The 24758-nt window shown below is 40.0% G+C and overlaps 2 protein-coding genes across 5 annotated transcripts; both read left to right on the top strand.

Annotated features, from left to right (window-relative positions):
* Positions 1 to 117: 117 nt before the first annotated feature.
* Positions 118 to 17744, top strand: dapk2b (death-associated protein kinase 2b). Of its 4 annotated transcripts, none has more exons than XM_072385893.1 (12): positions 118 to 287; positions 619 to 1013; positions 9066 to 9287; positions 10049 to 10187; positions 11327 to 11456; positions 11542 to 11590; positions 11683 to 11709; positions 11816 to 11968; positions 12405 to 12450; positions 15633 to 15722; positions 15841 to 15921; positions 16701 to 17744. In XM_072385893.1, the coding sequence occupies exons 2-12, from the start codon at positions 937 to 939 to the stop codon at positions 16776 to 16778; spliced, it is 1092 nt and encodes a 363-aa protein (XP_072241994.1). In that variant the 5' UTR covers positions 118 to 287; positions 619 to 936; the 3' UTR covers positions 16779 to 17744. The 4 variants fall into 4 exon arrangements, with proteins under 4 accessions (XP_072241994.1, XP_072241995.1, XP_072241997.1 ...); XM_072385894.1 differs by having other exon boundaries at positions 822 to 1013; XM_072385896.1 differs by having other exon boundaries at positions 851 to 1013.
* LOC140307134 (death-associated protein kinase 3-like) lies at positions 12463 to 15449 on the top strand. Its single transcript, XM_072385897.1, has one exon. The coding sequence runs from the start codon at positions 13050 to 13052 to the stop codon at positions 13644 to 13646; it is 597 nt and encodes a 198-aa protein (XP_072241998.1). The 5' UTR covers positions 12463 to 13049; the 3' UTR covers positions 13647 to 15449.
* Positions 17745 to 24758: the final 7014 nt, after the last annotated feature.

Genomic DNA, 24758 nt, shown 5'->3' on the forward strand with positions numbered 1-24758 from the left:
CCTTAAAAGCATGCTCAGACGAAAACACCAGACATGTTGGTGATCTTTACTGACAGCCTGCCTCACTGCTGCGTGCTGCACTTTCATAATAGGACCATCAGGGGGAGGGACTTCTGCAGACACAAAAACCTGATGGTTCCTCCGGGTTGATGACAGAGAACAACAGAGACACCAAAGGAGCAGATATCTGACTCTGCTACAGCAGCTATAGGAAGACCACACCAGCTGTAGGAGACGTGGGATCCAATCCAATGCAAGTTTATCATCCTCTCTCCATCTGACTGAAGGTAAGACATGAAGTATTTGAGCTCGGCACCTGGCAGCTGGTGGAGTCTCTCGTGTGAAACTCATGAAATTTGAAAGGAAGTTTGTGGTATTTCAGCTTGTGGCCACTTTTTCTAAATTTATCTTTTTTCTTTTTTTAATTTTGGAAGCACAAATGCGTTCACATCGATACTGCACAGTTCTTTACCACTTGATCTTTAAATTTGTATCCAGTGTGGTAATGCTCAAATATTTACAAAGCCAGTGTTGCTGCCAGTGTCTGCTTTTCTGACAGGGAAAGCATTTCACAAGAGGCCGTGGCCTACTTACCTAGAAATGCTCTTTTCTTTTCAGCTGTAATCCTGCTATAATCACAAGAACCCTGTTACGCTGCCCAGCTCGACACAGTCGTATGAGTTGATAATTCGTAAGACTGGTAAAAGAGTTGAGTAGAGCTGAGGTTTCTCAACAGTGAGGTGAAAGTAGGTGCAGCTTAGTGATGGATTGCGATTCAACAAGCTGGAACATGTGGTAAAAACTTTCAAACCTCCAGTCAGAAACCAACAGGAAGACGTCTTTGTGTCAGCAGGGTTGGACCTGAGGAGAAGACAACCCCTGGAGAGACAAAATCAGCAGACTTCAGTGGCACATGTCAAAGGAACAGCTACATCAATGAGGACACCAGGCATGGCGGTATTCAAGCAACAGAATGTGGATGATTTCTATGAAATTGGAGAAGAGCTGGGAAGGTGAGAAATCTTCAAAGCTGTTTTCATGAAGCATGTGCAGAGGAAGTCTTTGAGAGTGAGTCAGAGTGTGATTCAGCTTTTTGTAGGCCGCATGAGGCAGTGGTCCTCCAGTGTATTAAGGTATGAAAGCAGCTGGCCTGTTTAAGCTTGAACTGGGGAGTGTCACTGCATGAAAGTAGGTTGAGGTTTACTGCAAGAGATAACCTCTCAAAAGCAAACACACTCTTTAAAAAAACGCACAGTGTTTGGGAAAAGATTTGCCAGTCCAGGAGTGAAATTTTAATTTTGTTTCCAGCTTTTTCAAGACCTTCAAGACAGTTTGGGTCATGGACCGACCTGTGTGTTCAGGTTGAGTGAAGTCAGTCAAGTCTGTACAGAGCAGACATCAAGGAAACTGTGTCTCTTGCGGAAATAAGTTTAAGGAAGTTTACAGAGAACAATATGGACTGAGGAAGCAAAGCATCCATTTTGTACTGGACAACTTTGGTATTTCAACAACAGATAGAGAAGGTGTAAAAGGAAAGCATCTGACCTTTAACCCTGTCACCATTAATCCAAGTATACGCTATTGGCCTTTTATTCCTTAACTTGTTTGTTACGGCCGCTCCAGTTGCAACGATAGACCAGAAGAGGAAGAATTACTAACAAAATCTTTATTATTTTATCAAGATTCTGCATATTTTAGTCACAAAATATCCGAATGCATCTGGGAAGAAAAATATTCTTAGGATAAACATGGACTTGAATGATTGTTGGAAAACTTTTCTGATGTGTCTCAAATAATTATTTCTGAGTAGTTAATTCAACGGATACTCATATTTTATGGATAACTTTCTGTCATGTGAAAGACCTCTGGGATGCTAAGTCAAATCGACGTTCATTACCGAATACAAAACCTAATATATATTTTATAAAGAGCAATATTAATATTGACTTTATCCTCTTTTTAATTACATCTCAACACCAATTTATGGTTTTATGACATTGGGGGAATTTTCCAGAGCTAATAAAACAATAAAAAAACTTAGGAAATTTCTTTGAACATATTAATGTTTCATTAAGTGGATTTTTTTTTTCCTTCAATAAAACCTTGCTAAAAAGTTTTGTTTAAAAAAAAAAGCCCTTAAAAAACGTCTTATTTAAATATGCTGACATGAAAATGTTTTAAGTTTTTAGTTTAAACACCGATAGTGTCTCTTTTTTGGAGTTTGGTAACTTTCCCATATGTTGAGTGGTTCCTCTGTGAGTATCTGAAACTTTTAAGCCGTGGTGAAAAGCCGCAGATGTTTTCAGACACTAAACGCGTCACCGTTTTATCACCAATTCCACAGAGGTTTGTTTTGCCTGCAGATGTCATAATGTGACAGCTTTCTAGTGAACCTGAGAGAATGCTTCTCGCCCTGCCCACAGTTATTGGTTCAGAGATCTCCACTACGCACCACATTGGAACTGTTAGTCAACTGTTAGAGGGCGGGGAAATTTGATCAAGGGAGTAGACATTGATCTGTGTTGCATGTTTGAAATGTTCTGAGCTCTGTGGAAGTGTTGAGCCATATCTTAGGGGGAAGTTAATTCATCATTCTACCCTCCTGTTGACAAGTTTTAATGTCACACAGCGGTTCTTTCCGTTAATGATGCATAGTTTGGGGGAAAGGTACCTGTGAAGCTACACTTAGCTTGAGATATGAGACGTTTACTGACAACTGTACCTCTCCTGGCCTATGACTGAAGACACATATGATGACATACAAGAGGAAGTGTCATAAATCAAGCTCGCAGCTGCCGGTAGCTCTCACTTGAGACTGGTCAGTGTGGTGTGCTATTATGCAAGTGAACATCAAAACAAGAGTAAGAAAAAGGATCTGTGTGCAGGTCAACTAAACACTGCCAATGACAAATCAATTCTTGCCTTTGTTTGGTCTTGGCACCAGAAAACTAAACCTGTCAAACAGTTAATGAAATGATGTCATCTTTGCCAGCTATTGCCATGCAAAGAGGAGGTGTCTGGACAAAGATAAAAGATATAAACTTCCTCCCGGTTTTGGAATCTGAATTGATGTCATTGTGGATGGGACAGTTGCACTACTCCTTTGCAGGTTTTTTTTTTTTACATGATTTTACAGGCTGTGGTCATTGCTCTACACATAGATATGTCAGGTTTTCTTTTATTCAACCCTACACGTTGATCTCGACTGAAACAAGGATGTGTGACAATTTTAAGGGAAATCCCCATAAGGCAATAAATAATAGTAAAGTGTTGACCCACCACATGATGCTAGAGCAGCTTCAACACAGTTTAGCATTGATTCTGTAAGTCTCTGAAGCGCTGGTGGAGGGTTAAACACGTTGTGCCAATGTTGTTTAACTTTTACGGTCATAGCATGTGATTCACATCCTTTTCTACCTCAATAAAACTATCAGTGACCCGCCCAAAGGGTTGGGAATTTAAACTAAATTCCAAATACAAATTGATGGAAAAAAATTTCAGTTGCACAATTTTCTTTTTTTTTTGTATCGGTTCCTAACCAAAGCCATAGACAGGTCCAGGAAGACAGTTACATCTCTCACGGCCTGTATAAGACTGGACCTCTTTTTTTTAAGAATTTTTGGAATCAAAACAGTCAATAAGAAGAACGATTCCCAACCCTGCTCCTGTGTAGCCTATGGATGAGACCACTGAGGGAGATATTTCATTACAGGATAATGATCATTCACACTAAAGGGACCATAAGAACACAGTCGTGTCAGGAAAATTACCCTCACCACGTAACAGAGACACCAGATACCCTCACTGTAACAGTAAAGGATTCAGCTTTTTACCTTTTTTTGTCACCTGTTTGTATCGTTCCCATTACTTGAGTGATGGGCATATGACGTTGGGCATGAATGACCGTTTACGCTTCCTCAGACACCAGACATTAAGTCTTTCTTGTGATGTTTGGTGCAGTGATTTGTGTCCACCTCAGAATGAATTGTAATCCCTGAAGTTATCCCGAGTGATTTCATGTTGCACCATCATTTGGTCTGACTAATATTTCCTTTGCTTTGATTGTGAAAGTGACAATTACACATTAGCAAGATAGTAAACCTAACACTTGCTGACAAGTTAGATTTGTCATTTTGAACACATCTGAGCTTGTTGATATTAAACCAAAACCACAAGTGTCAATTTTACAGAGCTGTTAGGATGGCTCTTATTATCATATGTCTATATATATATGACTGAATGCAGAGGCATTTTAAAAGTCACCTTTCAGCAGAGCTTATATGCAAAGTGTTGGCATCTATGTGCTGTAATCTTTTTGTAGAAATACAAGACAAAGTCCCACAGCAGGAAACTCATTGGAAAAAACATTCCAGTCTTTCATGTCAGAAAAGACACACAGAAGGCAGTGAGACACACTTTAAGCTGCAGTATTCTCACACTAAATGTCTTGAAAAGGGCTGACACTCGACCGGTGTCCCTTAGGAACACAGTAGCAAAGAATTTCTTCAAAGGGATTTACTGTCCCCTGTGTATCTATAGCAGAGAAGGTAGGTATGCATGTATAAAGAGGAGTATAAGAATGTGTGTGCTCAGCTCAGGGATGCAGCCGTTTATGCTGTTGAGCAAGTAAAAAACTATGGAAGGGATATCCGCGTTGACCTTTTAGAACATTCCTAAAGTTCCCATTTGACAGAGGTCGCCCAAATACTGTCAGTGCACAACCACTGCACCAGATAAAGCGACTGACAAATTGTGTGTTCTTAGGTTTTTAAGCACAACAGATGTTTTATCTTCTGCAATGATGAGTCATATTTTTCAAGTCTGAGCTGCCTCCCCTGCTCAGCCTCACACTGTACGAGCAGAATATGGAGATATTTGGGTTAGGGCTTGGTCAATTATGAATCTAGCTGTCTTTGTCATGCCGCCCCGGAGATTGCTCAGTTGAAAAATGTATTTGAATATTGGGTTGGCGCCACATGTCCGAGAATTCCTCTAACCTTGGCTGTGGATAATGACCTTCAGCTGTTCGAAGTGGAAACTCTGCAGAGAGATGGTACTTTCAGCCCCACCGGCCGGCTTAAGAACTAAGACAGACGGCACGCCTGGCCCCTTATGGAATACCACTCCCAGCATCACCGCTCTCTCCTCTGTTATTCTACTCAACGTTACAACACTGCCGTAAAGCCTCTATACTGACACGTGCCTTGAGCACTTTCTCGCATTTTGGCTACGACTATTCCCCCAAGCTGTTTTTCAGTTCACTGTTGCTTAGCAGGAGAATCAAGGGCGCTGTCGCTGCTCCTGCCATGTGACAGTTCCTCCCCTTGGGGGTAAGTGATGCCTGTTTTTGTAAGTAGAATTTACTGAGTGATGTACCCTCCTCCTCAGTTCACACATTATCATACTCATATCTAACACAGTCGGCCTTTTGGAGAGGACCCGGGGGTGGAGATACTCTGTGAATAGATCACACACAGGGAGCATTTGAGATTCCACGCTTTATCTCTCCACTGGCCCTGTTTTTGTTTTTCCTATATGGCATGTCTCTTTATGGGACATTGTTACAACTAATGGCTCCACACTCTCTGCTCTTCTCTCCTGCTCTCTCTCCTGGGGCATGTTCGCACAGGGATTAAACGATCATAATAACTACAAATTTCTTTGCTGAAGCTGTAATGTGGCAATCGATTGTTCAAATGCGTTTCTTTTTAGGTGACACACAGGTGAATCAGCCTTTAATTCCTGTGTAGTCCAACACAACGTGGTACACTTCTCCTCTGTGAAGCTTTTGAGGTTGTCATTTTTTGGATTGCTATTGTATCGTAACTTAAAAACTATTCTTCTGTGTTTAAGTGATTCGGATTAATTGTTAACTTTTGGCTTTTGGACTAGGCATACAGAAATTTGGAGCCGCCCCTCTTTCAATTCTAAAGTTTCAAATGTTAAGACATAGCAAGTTAACTGGTCTTTACTAAGTCAACCTCAGATGAATTGATAATAATACAGTACGTCATGACATGTTGTACTGTATTATTATCAATTAAACAAAAACTAAGCAAAAGTGCAAAAGCAGTGTGAGAAAAACTAAATACATCCTATGATTTAACAGCTTGTGGATCCACAGCAAAAAATTGAGGTGAACATTTCCTGTGTGATAATATCATTTCCTCACATCAGTTGGTCGTGCTTTTTCTTACAACGTTATTTCAGTCCAGTGAGGTTTACGGGGGCATTCATTTCTGCGCAGGTCTCTCGAGGTCCCATTGAGGACTGGCCTTTGACTGGCTCATTGCCACACCTTGATTCTTTTCTTTTTCAGACATTCTGTTGTAGGTTTGCTGATGTTGTTGGGATCATTGTCCTGCTTCATGGCAAAGTGTTTCAACCAAGCCTTTGCTGCCAAACAGATGACCTCACATTTGACCCTAGAGTACTTTGATATACAGAGGAGTTAATATGGAACTTAGCAAAATAAGCCCATATCATCAAACCACTGTGTTGGACAGTTGGGATGAGGTACTGATGTGCTGTGTTTGGTTTTCACCAAACATAGTGCTGTACATTACCAAACATCTGACGAGACAACTTTGGTCTTGTCTATCCAAAGATCATCATTTGTGAAGTCTTGCAGTTTCCTCAGGTGCCAGTTTGGAAACATAAGCTGCGCTGCCTTGTTCTTTATAGAGAGAAGAAGCTTTCTCCTGCAACCTTTCTAAACCAGCCGTAGTTGTTTTGAAGGACGTTTTAAGTTTCTCTTATCATTAAACAGTCTTATCTTGGGGTGAACTTGCTGGTGCATCCAGTCCTGGGATGACCTTGAAGTGTCTAGAAAGTTTTCCACTCTTGAATAATTCAACCAATTTGCTTGGAAATGGCCTGATAACCCTTCCCGGATTGATGGGACGCAACAATCACGTGATGGGAAGATTCCTTCTTAGCATTGTGTCAACACACACCTCAATGCTCCAGACCAGTAAACTGCTGTGATGTCTGCTTTTGTAGAGGCGCTCACACCTGCTGATGATCAATTAATCAATCTTATTAGCAGTACCTGGCTGCTAATGACCCTCTTTATTCCTATAGCATCTGTAGGAATGCAGTCTTTTTTGCATAATGCTTCTGTGTTTTGGATCGAATTTTGTTGAGTCGAAATTGGCACTGCCATGTTTTGTTTATCCAGGCTTGTATTTAGCTGATCTTATGACCCAGTAAGGACCAGAATTTTTCTTTTTTTATAATGTGCTGAACCATAAGATCTTAGAAATGAAAAGTGGTGTGCTTTCTTTTCATACTACTGCATTTATTAGGAGGTTCAGTTGGGATGAGTTGACGCTGTTGTGATGCTAAGTAAGCAAAGAATAGGGTGTGTCTTTAAAAAAAAGAAAAACTAACTCGACTCTCCAACACTGATGTGGTTAAAGAAAGGTTAAACCATCATTAGCAGCTTCAGACTACAGAATTGATCATTGTGTCTTTATTTGTTTAGTGGTGTTCTGGTGTTATCTCTATTTGAGGACACTCTCAAAGTAGAAGTGTAAGCACCATGTTTATGTTTCCTTCTGTAACTTTTCTCCACTCCTTCTTCCCAGAAAATCTTCCCACACTGGAATTTCTGTAGGGACAGTTATTTCCAAAGTGGATGAAAAGACTGCCAGATACTGTCTGTTTCCCCTGTTTGTGAGTTCTTTCACACTGGTTCGATAATTTCATAGAATAATTAATTTAATAATAATAATGTTTTACTATTTATCAAGATGTATCAGTGGCACAAGACTGTGTTTTCTGATATGTGTATTAAAAACCTGAAAGAAATGTCTCTAAGACTGTAAGTGAATTGGTGAATGTAGCTCAAAGTAAAGCTCTACACACCTGTCACTATAAATAAGATACACAGTTGAGCTTTAGAGATGGGAAAACATTAGGACAACTATCAGTACAGTACTCTACCAATCGGGCTTTATAGCAGAGAAGCAAGACATAAAGTCACTAAAGGCATGTTGCAGCCGATTGGTTTCCAACTGAGTTTACGAGATCAGCGAATCTCTGATCTGAGTAACAAAGACAGAACTTTTCAATTACAATTACCAATTAGTCTGGAGGAAACCTATCACTCAGCCATATCTAGTTTTTACCATCCCCTCAGTCAGGCTGTCAGACAAGTCAGAGGGAAAGATGGATGCAGAAAATATAGACTGATCCTGAGTAAATTTCTTTTTCAAAGTGCACAGGATTTCATCCTGTAATGTGAGCTTACAACGACCAAAGCCCCAATCATAGGACCCAGAAGGGGTTTTTCCAGTCTGAATGTGTAGGGTGGGCAGGTCAGCCAACAGCAGCAGGAAATGAGTAAAGCAGCAGGAGTGGCAGAAGGCTTAGTTAAGTCTGTGGATCTGTGGAAGTGCTTCTCCGATAACAAAGATACAGATACTTCCTACATCTTGTCAGCTGGGTTTCAGTAGCGGAAAATGTTCTCACACTTATTATTCACTCAGTCAGTTGAAAGATTATGACTGAAATAACTTATCTGAGGTGACGGTGACAACAAAGGCAGGTGTTTATCTGAGTGAAGCAGAGCAGTCAGTATTAAGCTCATCCATTTGATGTCAAGAACAAATATCCATCATCAAAACAAGAACACAATGATCCAGTTATAAAGAGTCTGAAAGCCACACCCCTGTTGTGAAATCATCTGGGTTTTTGGGATTCTTTCAGTGGACTGAACACTTGAGGATGGGTAGAAAATTGGCAGGAAGTTAGATGGAGTGGGAGGACAGAGGCTCTGTCCACACATATCGGCCTGTGTGATTGTTCTCTGTCTCGCCGGGAAACAGGAAGTGATGGACTATACTCCAATATTTCAGACATTCTTGACACATGGCTTCCTCTCCGATGTCTATCTGTCTGGTCATATCCTGTTGTTTCAAAATGGTACCTGTGCTGCCCTATCTTTTAAAAAGAGAGGATTCAGTTCCATTTAAAAACGTTAAACAATAAACATGGATACTAGTATTACGTGATTAATGCCAGTGTTTTTTTTGTTTTCTTTTCTTCTTTTGCGTCTGCAGTGGGCAGTTTGCAGTTGTCAAGCGCTGTAAAGAGAAGAGCACAGGTGTCGAATATGCAGCCAAGTTCATCAAGAAGCGGCAGAGTCGGGCCAGCAGACGGGGCGTGAGAAGAGAGGAGATTGAGAGGGAGGTGGACATCCTGCAGCAGATCCAGCATGCCAACATTGTAGCGCTGCACGATGTGTATGAGAACCGCACAGATGTGGTGCTTATCCTTGAACTGTGAGTAACTGCACCATATAGCAATACATCATAAAACTCTGTTCGTACAGCTAGACAAAGGCAGTTTGATCGGGTCTGCTGCGTTATGTCAGTGTTACCTTTGAAAACATCAACACAGCTGGGAAAATGTATTTTTGTATTTCATATAGAGTCAAGTGATTAGAACCTGCACACCACAGTGTATTTTATTTGTTTGTTTGTTATCCAAAAATGGTGGTGAAGTCTCTTTTTTGCTTAAAAAAACCAACTTTGCTGCAAGGGACTGTGTATGTCAGATATGACCATGTGTTTCTCACACAGTAAACAATGCTAATGCCTCAGAGGGCCCCCATTAGATCCACTGAGGGCCTGGGAAAATGGAAACTACAATAAGGACAAATGAAACTCAGTCCAATTAAAGTAATGGTGAACTGACAGACAGACTGAATGTGTCCATTAAATGCAAAATGACTCTTTGTCCTTCGTTCAATCTGAACGGCTTTCTGTTCATGCAACAATAATATTCTACCTCAGAAGCTCATTAAAAGACTTAAAATACCACTTTCTGTTGGGTTTATGGAGAATACCAGTGATTCATAAGTAGGACAAAAAAGATGCAAAACAGACCTGGGCTGTTACCAAAAACAAACATATCTAAGGCATCCAGGACTTGTGCATCCAGCTCCTGAGAGCACACTTGAGATAAAGATGTGTCTAGGCCTTGACCCAGATTATCTGACCCCACAGTGACTGACTCTATGTGTGTATGTGTGTGTTTGCAGGGTCTCCGGAGGGGAGCTGTTCGATTTCTTGGCTCAGAAAGAGTCTCTCAGTGAGGAGGAGGCCACTCAGTTCATCAAACAGATCCTAGATGGGGTCCAGTACCTCCACTCCAAGAGTATTGCACACTTTGATCTAAAGGTACACCATATGTGTTTAAATATACAGTACACTAGCTTTGAGATTTAATCTTTTATTTCAACGAGATCTTATCATTTTATTATATATTTTTGAAAAAAAACTTCATCTGAAACATACAACAGGTGTCTGGTGTTTGTGTTGGTAGGCTTTCTCTGCTCTGATTCCCATGTCCTTCCTGTTTTCTGTGGCAAACATCCAGACTCTCAGATACGACACTACAAGGTTATCTCTTCTCTTTTAGTGCAGTGTCGCCCACGCTGCTCACTGAAAGTGGCTGCTCTGTTTTTCTACAGCTCCCCCTCGCTCTTAATGGGTTTTGTTCGGCAATTAGCGACAAAGACCACTCAGCAAAAGGCTCAGTTAAGACCCGCTTCAGGCAATGACCTTCACTGTACAATGACAGATCTGTGTACTAATAAGTGCTTAATATGTTCTGTGTAATCAGGAGGGAAGTGGGGAAATTATGAAACTTTCTATAAGTGCAGTTGTTATGTGACATGTGACTATGATTCATAGAAATATAGAGCAACACTGTTAATTCTGAACTTCTGGATGTCTTTAAAAAAACAACACACTTAACCACTTAAGCAAAGGAAGCTGATTTATGCTTGTCCTTTTTCCGTTAAGAGGTAGATGGAAGGATATCAGTGCCCTTTTTAAAATGCTGGTTCAGGGTGGGACTGATGATGGACTTTGTAACTCCTTGGTATCTGGTGTCTAAATACAGAGGCAGAATACAAGGTTGAAGTTGATAAGACACCAATGTGCAAAGAGGGAGCATCGGTCCCAGACAGCAACGCAGAACTGGAGGCTCGTGTTTTCTCTTTGAGCATTTAAGTTGAATTAAGAGTGTGATTTTGAGGCTTTGCCAAAAATATCTCCAGACTTTGTGTTTCACTACAGTAAACAGTATATAGAAGCACCATATTTAGCTTACAGGTTTACTAGCAAGGAAATTTTATTTCTTTCCATTCAATATTGTTCACTAACAAGGATCACTATTTTTCTTTAACGCATGCACAAAAGGCATCTTTATCAGGTAACATGATTTAACTAGTAGTTTGTGTATTATCTTCTCTTGGTAGTTGCAGACATTTGCTGACAATTTAATTCTCTGCTCTGTTTTTTTGGATCTGCAGCCTGAAAATATTATGCTGCTGGACAGGAATGTTCTTCTACCCCGCATTAAAATCATAGACTTTGGACTGGCACACAAAATAGAAGCTGGAGCAGATTTTAAAAACATTTTTGGCACGCCTGAGTTTGTCGGTAAGTCATTTTCTCAACATTCTAAGGACTTGTTTGGCCCGTGGATGTTTGTGATGTTTGTTAAATGTGCGCTGTCTATTTTCAGCTCCAGAGATAGTCAACTATGAGACACTAGGATTGGAGGCAGACATGTGGTAAGAGCCTTTAATTGTCTCTGACACTGCTGACTTCCATGCAACAGGGCTCAGGGCATAACTTTGGATTAACTCTCTGCTGTTTTTCACAGGAGCATTGGAGTCATCACTTATATACTGTAAGTTGGTGTTGTTCATGGTCACGGGTGGGCATGTAATGTATTCAAGGAGATTATGGAAGAAAAGGTCTTGGCCCGAATGTGAATGTTTGTGCTGTTATTTCAGTTTGAGTGGCGCATCTCCTTTCCTTGGTGACACAAAGCAGGAAACACTGGGAAATATCTCAGCAATGAACTACGAGTTTGATGAAGAGTTCTTCAGCAATACCAGCGAGTTGGCCAAGAGCTTCATCAGACAGCTCCTGGAAAAGGACACCAGGTAAAAGAATGGGAAAACAGTGGAAAGGTCAAACCTCACAGTTCAATACATAGCCCAGAATTGTTTTCAAGTAAATCATGATGTGCTGTCAAACACACACAAATTAGAATGAACAGTCAGTCGAGTTAAAGGATTTATGTATTGTTGTTTTTCTATTTCACTAAATGAAATAAGCTAAGTAAACTGAGTTCATACAATAAACAAATTCTTTAAGACAAAGTAATACTTGTCTTCATTTGTACCATGAGAGCTCTTTTTGTCCCTAACATGTGTTTCCATTTAAATGCACATCCAAGAAACGTAGTATCCCTGTGAGTGTTACGTTTGACTGAATTCCTCAGAGATTCACATTCTTGTGTGTGACAGATCAGCATGCTCTGTGTGTGATGGAGTCTTTCAGGTGTATTTGCTCAGCTGCATCCTCTTATCGTTTTAGAAAACGAATGACCATACAAGATGCCTTGAATCACCCGTGGATAAAGGTATGCACTTGATTTATGCTGTTTTGTAGCATGCTTTGTATAATCCTCTTCTTCATGTCCTATTGAAAACAAAGCACATTTGGCAGTTAACGTTAAAAGTGCAACAGGGTCATTCCTCACAAGAGAGGAAAATCTCTCTTTAAATGTGCTAAGAAATTTGACCACAGTCTCAAAATCCCAGAGTTCACACCCATTAGCTGTATGTTTCTTGACAGCCCTCCCAATGGGAATATTTGTTTTCACCCTTCCCATCCTGGACCCAATCAATCTAATACATCCCAGGCAGTCTGAAAAAGTCTCTTTGTCTAAATTTGATTGTACTAAAGCAAGATCTCACTAATTATATGTTTAATGGCATGGAAATGTAACAACGTGTGATGTTGCGGAGGAGTCCTCTCAAACCGGCCGCTGAAATGCATGTGAAAGGTGCTTTGCTGTGGAGTATCATCCTGTTTGGATCCAAGCATGAAGCCAGGAAACATTACACACTCCTCAAGAATGTTTGTTGTGTTTTTGGCGCCCCTACCAGCCATGGCTTTTGCACTAGGGTCACACACTAATCCCTTCATTGGCACATCTGCTGGGATTTTCACAGCTGTATGTGTTTTCAAGATGCTACAATGAGACAGCCTCTCACTCAGTGTCCCCCTCCACCCTTCTGTCTGAAGTCCCGTGGCCACATGGACGAGGATGCTGCTGCGTCGGAGGATGAGAAGAAAACAGAGCAGTTGAAGACAAAACGTCTGAAGGAGTACACGATCCAGTCGCACTCCAGCATGCCCCAGAACAACACGTATGCTAACTTTGAGCGTTTTGCCCAGGTAGTGGAGGACATCAGCTTGATGGAGACAGGCCTGTCAGAGGTTGCAGGGGAAAACCACACCCTACAATGTGACATAGAAGCTCTGCTCTCTGTCTACAATGACAAGGAGATCTGGTACAAGGAAGAGAGCGAGACTGTGAGAAAACAGCTCTCTCAGGCCTGCTACGAGTTTCGTAAAGTGGAGGCCACCAGGAGGCTGCTGCAGGAGGACATTAAGGTTATAGATGCCAGTCTGGAGAACATCAGAGGGAAATATAACCACAGGCAGAGTCAGCTCGATGGTCTGAGGGAGGAGCTGAACTCCGAGCTGCAATGGTTGCAGGGAGTGTTTAGCTCCCCACATTCTGAGGGAGACAGTAATGGCAGTGTTTGAGGTGGTTGTCTAAGTTCAGAGGTAAAGCAAGCTCTGAAACCTACGGAGCTGAACTGTGCCCTGAAGCCAAACTGCCTCTCACAGAGTCTGAATAGACCAGTTAAGGCATACTTTTATTGACCTTGACTGACCTTAAATATCTTAGTGTGCTTTTTAAAAATCAACCTGTTGATTCCTTTATAGCAACAAAAAATGTTGACTGCGCAGCTGTGTAGTCCTATTTTCTGCTGAATTATTGTCAATATTGCTTTTTACGGAAATTCTTTGTAAACATTCGAACAGGAATTTTGTCAAACTTGAGGTGGAGATCATAATCTCAGTTTTCTTGTCTCTATGGTTACCATGGAGCTCATGGCAGGAATCAGTTAGCTTAGCATAGAACTGGGTCAAAACAACCTAGCCTTACTCTGTCAAAACACCGACAACACTATCATTGATAATAATAATCTGCCCCCCAGCACCTCTATTTTAGGCTACATGTTTTTATAGGCTATGGTTCCAGCCTCTTATCAACTTATTCCTTAAATGGGACATAAAATGGCACAATATTTGGGGTTATTGTTGACATGAAGATGATTTTATCCAGATTTATTTATGCCTTTTGACTGATTTAGAAAACTCATTAGCTTTTGAGTTTAACAAGTCATACCTTTTCAGGCTTTTAATGTGTCAGGGTCCAAAGAAGAGACAAAAGCAAGCACTTTTTTTTGTTGTTTCTTTTATTTTCTTCATTTGCAAGTATAATGAATGTGAAGGCGTATCACTCTGTGTCACATGCCGGAAAAAGAGCACAGCGTCAAGGAAAGCTCTCCCACTACCTCTGCTTGCTGCCATTGTTACTCGGGTAGTTTAGGTTTTAGTTGGGCTAAGAATTGACTAAATCAAAAAGTGGATGGAAGAGATGTAGAAAGAACAAGGAGAGAAAATAAAGACCTAACAGATAAATACTGAATTCTGCTGTTAAATGCAAGATTTGGTGGTTAATAAGCCAGCATTATGCCAAAATCTGACCCCCCCACAAAAACTAACCCCACTTTTTTTTTTATCATAATTATTTAATTCATTTATTTATTTTGGCTGATTTATCAAGATAAGGGAATTGCGACACTCTCTAACTTATTTAGTAGTGTGTGTATTGTATAGACTCATATGGTCTGGGTTTTATAAGCACCTTTATTGATAATAAATATGTGTTTTATCTCGGATTTCATTAGACAATTTTTTCAGCTTGCAATGGAAATGCATGTTTAGCCTTTGGTTATAGAGAAACCAGGAAATGAGTAAAGCAGCAGGAGTGGCAGAAGGCTGCCAACCAACCAGGGTAGTGCACACAAAAACTCAGAGGAAGCAGCTATACAATGTGGCATCTGGGAAAATAAACATGGGATGTCAACCTTGCATTCTCTTTAGTAAATTGTACCTTATTTGATTGATTTTCTGTTTTTTGTCATTCCATTCAGTGTTGTAGACTGTATATTGATGGCTTGTTTTTTTGTTTTTTTCTTGCTTTTCCTGCTTTCTTTGTTTATGGTGGTATTTGTGAAGCTATCTGGTAAACAGTTTTTCTCCAGGTTTTTTTTTTTATGGATTCAAATGTGCACTTTTATTCAAGCTTGAATCTATTTATTTATCTAGAATTTTTAATTTCTTTCTTTAGAGCCTTTAGAGCTCACAGTAAAACCATCACCTTTGATAAGATCTTATGTGTCAGAAAACTTCTCACTTCCTTTTGCTTTAGCATCTCGGTGCCCTCACTCTTTCCGTCCCTGTTAACTCTGAAATAAATGTTATACCTTCATAATGTATCGAATATCCAAAGTTTTGTTATTTGTAAGTTCAGTGTGTTTTTTCTATCTATTATATATATTGTGAATGTACTGAAAACAATTAGACCAGTGCATTGGCATAATGTGTTAACGGTTGAATCATCATGCAAGATATTTTCTCTTCCGTGCCACCCCTTAATCCTTCATTATGTGTCTGCAGCCTCTGAATTCCAGACAGGCCATGGTGAAGAGACTGTCAGTGGTCAACTTGGAGAACTTTAGGAGACAGTACGCCAGACGTCGCTGGAAGGTAAAGTATAAGCACAGTATGATGTCCTTATAGCAAATTAGGGTTATAAAAGATAAAAAGGAAAAGAAAAAGTTGTATTTTGCTGACTTTGTGATGAATGACCTTTTTCTTTCAACAGCTCTCATTCAGAATTGTGGCTCTGTGCAACCATTTATCAAGGATCATGAAAAAAAGCCAGAAGACGCCTGTAGAGAATGGGGTAGGTACACACTGTTCTTGCTAGCAGCGAGGGTACATCAGTGGTAGCAGTTCAGGAAATTAGTATCTGGACTTTTACTCTAAAAGTTAAGATTGATGCTGCTCTCATTTCAGTACAGAAACTATGCTGCTAGCTGTAAAGTTTATCTACTGAATAAGCTTTGCTTGACTTAAAGACTGAAAACATAGTGACACAATTGGCCTAATTCTTGCCAAAAGGTGAAAAAGTTCAAAACAGTAAACAGATTTGTGAAAAGGCTGGCCATGTTCATTTGATAGGAACAGTGATTTCCAGGAGTCTCAAGCAGTTTCACTTTATCTTAAAACTCCTAAACGTTACTCCATGGAATCCTTTAACAGGTTGAAGGTGCAGTTGGGTGCATTTATTTACTTTTAGACTGAAATAACTAAGCTGGTCCCCTCTAATTCTACTCTTTATGCAAACCTAGGAGCTTTGGCTGCTTGCTGCAGCTGAATATTTACTGCACATTTCATCTGTCATCCAACTCTCTGTAAGAAAGTAAATGAGTATATGCACAGCACTTGTAGCTATGGATGTCAGGAGATTGTATTAGGCTTGCCAGGGATAGTTAGTGGATGTTGAGCTCTGGAATAAGCAGCATAAATGCAGGAGCAGCTATCTGAGCGTTGGACTGGAATAATGGGGTGCATGCTGAAATTTTGGACATTACTTTAAAAACATGAGCCTCACATTATTTAAGCTATCCCAGCTGTTTCTTATTTCAAATGTTTTTGGGGGTTTTTTTGTTTTTTTTACAGAGAGATTGTGAAAGTGACCAAGAGGAGGACGTTCTGAAGAGAAGGCCAAGGACCAGAAAGAGAAGCAGCACTTCCTGAACTAAAATTTAAACAGTCAGTCAATCATGTTCCGGGTGCAAAACAGTGACTGCGCACCTTTTTAGAGTCACACTGTGCAGCTGTTGTCTGTAAAGATCAGCTACTGCATGTATTTGAGTGACAGCTCTACAGTCAGCTTTTATAGGTCAAGGCAACGCTGTTTTTTTTTTCCCCCACAAAGTCATCTCATCATCTGCTGTATGTTAGATAACCTCCCGCCACTTCTAAATTAAAGCCTCTGTTTTCTGGCCTTAATAGATATAACAAGGCTGTTGTTGACAGGAACTCAATGTGTATGTTCACACATGCACAAGAATGTTGACCACTTCCCCTCACAACTGCAGTCTTAAAAGTCCTTCAGCTGTTGTTTGACATTCACAGAGTCAGTCTTTTTTTTTTTTTTTTTTTTTTTTTGCCAGCTACATGTGGGGATTGACAACAGTGTTTTTTGCCCAAAAGTATTGCAAACTGCGAGGGTTCACCACTTCAGGATGACAAAACGGTAGAAGGTGTTGGTAACCAAATGTTTACATGTTGCTCCGCTTAACAAAAAGTGATGTCTGTGCAAACAAAGTGTTTACTGTTTGCCACCTCAAGAATGATTACCTGAGGTCTGCACACTGTACAGAGCTATGCGTTTACTGAGGTGATATAAGATTTTTATTTCTGTAAATTACCCTCGTACAATAACTTTTATCTCACGTGTACAAAAAGGCAATGTATAGATATTTACATATGCACGTGAAACTAATTCAGCAGTTGAAGTTCTGATGCAGCGGTGAAGGTTCTCTATACTGTGATGTATTGACGGTGTACAGAAAAACACTGTAGGTCAGACAAATGTCTTAATTCTCTTCTACTTTCATCCTGGCTCAAAAGCTGTTTAGTGTTTTAAAGACAAATATTTTTCTGTATACTTGTATGAACTGTAAATTAAAAACTTGTTTAATAAATGAATAAACGTGGTTGTTATTGTACAAATGATTAAACTGTCTAAAATCATTGTAAAAAAGACAACAGGTCCATGATTGCAGAATAGTCATAATCTATCATCACTGCAGATATATGTATGACACGTGATGCCATAAAGTACAACGGATGAACTCCGAAAAGATGAACGTAGATATTTTATTTGAGCTTCTATTTTCGGGGATAAGAACACAGAACCACATTTCCGTTGATAGAATCACTTTGTGTATCTTCACATCTGCCCGACAATGTTGACAACTTCCTTTCTATTGCTATTAATATTCATGTCACTGTCACAGTGTGACGAGTTAGCGTTCTTGTTAAAGTAGAAATACCAGTGGCTCCTGACAATTAGCAATTCTCAGAAAATCAGTAAGCACTAATTGAAACTGTGCACTATCTGTGCTGACTACAGGTTTTGTCTCCCAGCTGCTGTTTATTCTCTCAACAACAATGCTGTTTGAGCTCAGCTGGGCTGAAAGAGATTGGATAATTTGCTCTGAACTAAATACATGCTGGCAGTTGCATGATGTAGGCCAGTTTACGCAGATGGTGAGACAGGAATTATAATCAACAAGTGGGTCAGGCTGAAATCTGCAGCCTGTTTGTGCTTCAGTATCCTACGGCAGACCCTTTGATGTTATTTCATAGGGAAAATGTAAAGTATTCAATTTTATTAATGGCACACGTTCCTAATGTAAACTACAGTTCTCCCAAGGTGAAACACAAGTTGTATAAAACTTAAAGAGAAAGACATTATTTTTGGAAAGTAAAAGAAAAGTATGGGATTTGAGATTGCAACGTTATCCGAACTGGTAAGAGCTTTTGATTTTGTGGCAGATTTTTCTTTTGTGGCTTGCATTTTATTTGTCTGGATTAAAACCTGTACTGGTAGGATTGTGAGACTAGCAATAAACTGTTGGTTAGCGAGGTGCTTTCTGTGAAGGGAGACCAGGAGGGTTAAAAGTGGGGGATTTTATCAGAAGAGCTTGTATTTTGGTATGAAAATCATGTTATTTGTCCATGCATCAAAATTACAACTCCAACATTTGTGGCAAAGCAGACCACTTAAGAAGTGGTTGAAAATTAATCGAGTTGTGAGTTAAGAGACAGACACAAAGGCAGAGGAAATTGGTCTACTCTTTATCAGTAACTGAAGTCTGCTTGAAATTGTGATGATGTTTTATCTGAGAAAGTGGCAGAAGTGTGATTTCAAGTCTCTTACAATCCTTACATGAACACCAGAGCACATCTGAAAAACATTCTCTGTAGCTGCTGTTCATATCCGCATGTCACAGTGGGAGAATCTGCCTGTTCTTCACACAAAAAATATTCTAGATTACCGACTACAGATCATTAAACAGTGGGAATTCGTCTTTTATTCATTACACATCAGGTGGCAGATAAGGCTCCCTGGTAGTGTCTGGTGATGTGTTGGTATGAGTACCAAATATGATTGGACTTATCTGCAATATCTGTAAACGGAAATTGTCATGCAAGCCAAAATCTTATCTACACACTTACTCACCTGCTACTGATGCTTTGGATAATTTACAGTTTTGTTCATGTAAATTACTACTGCTTTTGCTCTGTATATATATATATATATATATATAGGTCGACAGTCTGCTATCCTGTCTCAGCGAATGAGACGATATTGAGTCTTCTCTCTCATGACAGTAATAATGTAGTACACATAATTTCTGTGTTAACAACTCTCAGTACTTTGCAATGACAGCCTGTGAGTCACTGGCATAGGATGAGATAAGAAAAACATGTAGAGCATGCTTGGGTCGTTTATCTGTGTCCAGACTGGTGTATGTAAATATTTCAGCCATGTCTCACTGATACACGAGCTGACTTCTTTGTAGCTTTGTCATTGGTAGAGAGTGAACTGAAATGCCTTCCAGACAGTCATTACTGTTAGTTCTGCAGCATCTCATGTAACAGGAGTCACAGCTGGTGCGGTGGGATCAGTTCGATGGGATCACTGGATTCCAGCAGACTTATGTTAGGATGGTTGGATGCATGGTCCATTTACACGGACAAATAAGGTGTACTGTCAGAAACTGTATGCCGCTTATATGTAACTAAAAACCATGCCCTACAAACTGTGCTTGACTCAGTGATGTGTCAGGAGCCCAAACTCTAATCTGTAATGTGGTAAGAAGAAGTCAAGCATACCGACTCTCAGTAAGAAAAGCAACTGTAAGTGACCTGATGTTCAGGCTTAAAATTGATGATGCAACACTGAGAAGAAGCATACTCGTTTTCTGCTTTAAAGACAGTTCTTACACTCATCTCTTTGACACGTTCAGCTCATGGTATGTCGTCTTACATGTGTAGAAGAATCAGCCAAAACATTAAAATCACTGACAGGCAAAGTGAGAGACACTGCTCACTTTCTCACATATGGCAACAGCAGTACTCACCCAATCCCCTTCATACCAAATGGCCAGAGGGGCCTAGAGCTAAGGTCCTGGTACCAGACTCTTTAGGAAATGCTCATTTGATAATAAAGTTTTATTTGTATAACGTTATAGCTGATTTGTGTGCGTGGAACAATTCAATGTTGGTCACTAAAACATCTTGCTAGTGATACTTTTTTTTTCTTTTATAACAGTGCCACCTAGTGGGGATGATTAAATCATCCAGAGAAATTCAAGCAGAAATTTATATAACCCACATAAACTACTTAAGGGGGGTGGGGTGATGATCATTCAGCTTGCTAATGGACCAAAGATAATCAGTGAAGCAATTCATACAGTAAACATTGCAGATAAACAGCAAAGCATGCACACCAAGAATTTACATGACATAGCATGAAAGATAATGGTGTTGAAAGTAGTGTGAATGTGTACATTCATGCTGCAACAGTTATCATAAAATTGTCATATATTTACAGCAAATATCTGCACACGTCCCATACATTTAGTATGAATTTCTGTTCATTTTTGTTATCTTAAACATTAGATATCTAATGTTACAGCTTGGTAAGTAGTGACAAATGTTAACGTATGCTGACTCCAGTGATTCATGCTGCATCATATTTTCTTTGATGCATCTGTTGCTGTGCACTCAGAGCGGCCTGAAGATCCGACAGCAGAGGCTGTGTATCTCTGGAGATAGGCCTGAGGGCATTAATCATGCATGCACGCCTCTCACTTTATCTGTGTGATCATTAGGCCTTACTTTAGTGTGATGATCACTCTCTGGAAATGAGGTCCTGGAGGCTGCTTCCATTATTCATACCTACAAGAGCACAGTTTGGCCCCTATTCTTGGAAATGAAACTTGGTGATGGACTATGGTTGGGAAGAAGGACGTATCTGTGCTTTTGATATGGCATTGGTCAGTGATCTCATTCCCTTCGGTGCTTCACCCTCTGCCATGTACATGACCTGTGCCTACACAATTACACCCAACAGGTGACAGCTGTTGCTCATTTGGAAACTGAAGAGGACTCACGTTTATCTTTAAAGGCCACACCGATTTGACTGAATAGCCTTTTCAGTTTGCTTTGTAGCAAAATAACAGGATGGAGTTTTTAGTTGGGTATTTTGAGAGTAGTTCTTAATTGATATGAATGTGTTACCTATTCATAGGATGCTCACTACACCAAGTTATTTTAAGATTGTGTTACTAACAATTGTATGAAGTGATTGTTCAAGGAGTTTGGATCAGATTATTATCCAAATATTACCACATGCATCATTTTCCCCTTCTTTCATGTACAGACATATAGGTCCTCACAGAACACACATACAGCCCCAGTTTCCAGATCCTTAAATTCCTAGATGCACTGGACTAATCGCCTCTTTTTTTTTTTTTTTTGCTCTTTCAAGTTTTTCCTTTTATCGAATGGAAAGATCAAAAGCCTAAAAGGACCATAGTTTCCTCTGCAACAAGTCGGTGACAGTTGAGTATGATGGACTATAAAGGGTAATGCATTTAATAGAATTCGAAGTGAAGAGATGAGTTCATCCAATCGTGGCCAGCATGAGTAACAAGGAGTTGGTGAGATGGATAATCCCAGCAGAGTCTAAACAGAGAGTTGGATTTGTCAGAATTCAAACTAAGTAAAAGTTGGAATGTAGAGAACTCACTTGTGGGAGTGACAGATCTGGAACTAGGCCCAGAACTAGACCCAGAACAGAAACAATAGTAGGAAGTCAGGAATCAGGTAAAGAGTGCTGGAGAGTTGCTAACTGAGGTCAGAACTGCAGACAATCTGGTCTGGTAGATCTGTTGAAATACAGAGAAGAACAGATGAGACTGATCAGGTAATTAGTGACTGAGACGAGTGAGAGGAGAGAAATGACCACAACAAAAAGATTGTAACAAAGTCTAAGTAGAGATGATTATAACTTGTACTGTGATGTGATGATGTCAGAGCTTGATGAAGCCTTGCTCACAGGATTAGGATAAGGATCTGATGGTTCACATCCTGACAAACTGCAGACAAATGAATCCATGGAAAACAGGGCTCATGTCAGGTACAGAGCGGTGAAGCTGAATCAGTGAGATTCAGCCACATTTGAAAAAAGTAAATGATAAGTTGAATATCTCTGAATTTGATCCATTACTTAAACTAGCTGCTGTGGAACAGCTATCATTCATGCATCAATTACATCTCAGATTAATTTATGACCCTCGTCATTTCTGCTGTGAGCCAGCATTGTAAAGCATGTATCACCTCTAGCCTCCTTGGCATCTGCTTGTGTATGATTTACCTTTTATGTTGTGAAAATCATTTTCACCTCATTCATGTAGTTTCCTGTGCACCCACCAGTCATCATGTGACATTTGCTGTTTTAAAAAAAAATGGAGAACCTGGTTTCTAAAGAGTAAAGCCCACGCAGAAAGGTAGAGGTGCTCTTTGAAGATTGTTCCTTCTCCTAAAAGGGCTGTGGATAACCTATCGGAGGAGGCAAAATCAATCGCACTATACTGAATTGCAGATGGCCCTCCTGCCTGAATCGGTGAAAAGTACTTCATAGTCTTTTGGTTTTGGAGACCAGAATATTCACAGTGCAATAAAAGACAAATTGAGCAGCCTCCCTTTGAAGCACTAACCATTTCCGTAGTGATTCAGGCAAAGACTGACAAGCCCTTTCCAATGTTTCAAACCAGGTGTTGATTGGCAAATGGAAAACCTTCAGTGTAAGAACCAGCTACTGTATGGATTGTTGTAGCTGTTTCATCATTTGTACAACCTGCTGCTCTGATAATTGAGGGGGGGATATTTTCGGTTCACAGGTCTCTTAATTAAAGGTGCCTAGTTCTGTGACAGATGAGACCATTATCTCTCAAGAGTGTGAATGAATCACTCGCAGCTTATAATAACATAATGAGCCCATTCCTAGCTTTGCAGGGACGGAATTAAAAGGTGTGACAGTCTCATGGAAAGTTGCAGAATGTTCACACTGATCTTTCTCATACACCTCCTGCTGACCTAACAGCCTATGGATTACAGAGGAAACCTTCTTTTTCAGTTGTATTTTGTGAATCCACATATCCAAATGTTGTTTGTCTTTGTGATGTACTGGCGACCTGTCCAGAGTGTGCGCCCCTTGCAACCCTGAACTGGATTAAGTGGGCATAGAAAATAGATGGATGAATGGATTTAATAACAGAGCAGCTAATGTCCTTTTGACAACGTACCAATGGCATTTTCCTTTTTTGTGTACGAGTAATTATTCATCTGTGATGATGACTGTGGGGTCCTGGTTGCCTTTTGAAATGACAGCATTAAAAAAGTGACCCATGGTGAAAAAATTGATATAATAGTTTCAGTAAAGCAGATTTAACTTGTACTTTACAGGCTGAGGAAGACAGTTTAAGAGTGCAGCAGAAAAGGTGCACTTATGTACCAATTGGACCTTTTTTTTATGGGACGAAGTGCTGAACAGTACACCTCTGACTCATATTTTTAATTGGGTTGTTAGCTTCTGGGGAGTGACTTCATCTGCCTCATTCTGCAGTACAGTACGTATAAATAACTACAGCAGAGTGAAGTATCACCCTATTAGCTGCGATTTCAGCTAACCTTCCTGTCATTTCACACTCAAACAAAGCCCAATTATTGGTAAAAGAGAAACTAGGGAAAATTAAGCCCTATTTATGTTTATGTTTTCTCTTTTTGCACCTGGAACTCTGGACCTATCACCCTCTCTTTCTATCTCTTCCCCTGCCTTTGAATGCTTTTAACGAAAGGCTCTCATTTCATCTATCCGATAATGATTAGTCTTTGGGGTTTTTCCCACAAACTGTAGCCTGGAAAAAACAAACTCATGCATCAATTACTTTTCTGAAGCACAACCTCTATTAAGCTTTAAAATGGAAAGAAATAGGATTTTTACAATAATGTAAATCCTGGTGCCACTTAGGTAAATGCAACTGGATAAAAGGAATTTAATCATAATTTATAAGGTTGCTCATTTTTGTCCTCTGATGCATTGCCCTTTTTAGTCCCACAAACCACCAATAAAATACTTTGTTTTATCAAAACCCCTCAAGAAACATAGTTTTAAACCATGCTGCTGTAGACCCTCATGACCTGACATTTTTGTGATAGTGCCCACAAATAAAACATTTTAATCTGCGCTTCCTTTCTCTGCCTCTGTTTCTTTCTTTAAAAAAAAAAAAAAAAAAACTTTGATATTCCTTCTAATTTGTTTTCTGTGCCAATGCCAGCACATGCTCTGGCAACCTTGTTGCACAATGTGGTTGGGCCAAGCTCTATGAGAAATGTACCCTTTTTGTTGATGCAGCTCTTCCTATCATTCATGACAACTTCCGTTTTCCGTCAAGGCAATCGGTGCCAGCTGTCGTCAGTCAGACATGGATGCGTCAGGTCATCCGTGCACGTGCACAACCATTAGTCTTGCCCTTAGAGATGGGATCTGGGACAGCATTGCTGAAACAATACACTTTGGGTTATTGACTCAGCTCAAGTCTGAATAGAGACATGTGACTGTAATCCAAACAAATCAAATAAAAAAGTATATAT

This window comes from Leuresthes tenuis, unplaced genomic scaffold (genome assembly GCF_036924035.1).
Source record: "Leuresthes tenuis unplaced genomic scaffold, fLeuTen1.0.hap1 SCAF_5, whole genome shotgun sequence".
Lineage (NCBI taxonomy): Eukaryota > Metazoa > Chordata > Actinopteri > Atheriniformes > Atherinopsidae > Leuresthes > Leuresthes tenuis.

Coding starts and splice junctions, on each gene's coding strand:
- dapk2b (XM_072385893.1), top strand. CDS start 937: ATGAGGACACCAGGCATGGCGGTATTCAAGCAACAGAATGTGGATGAT. Junction 1,014..9,065: donor ATTGGAGAAGAGCTGGGAAG/GTGAGAAATCTT, acceptor TTGCGTCTGCAG/TGGGCAGTTTGCAGTTGTCA. Junction 11,591..11,682: donor GGATTGGAGGCAGACATGTG/GTAAGAGCCTTT, acceptor TGTTTTTCACAG/GAGCATTGGAGTCATCACTT.
- LOC140307134 (XM_072385897.1), top strand. CDS start 13,050: ATGTGTTTTCAAGATGCTACAATGAGACAGCCTCTCACTCAGTGTCCC.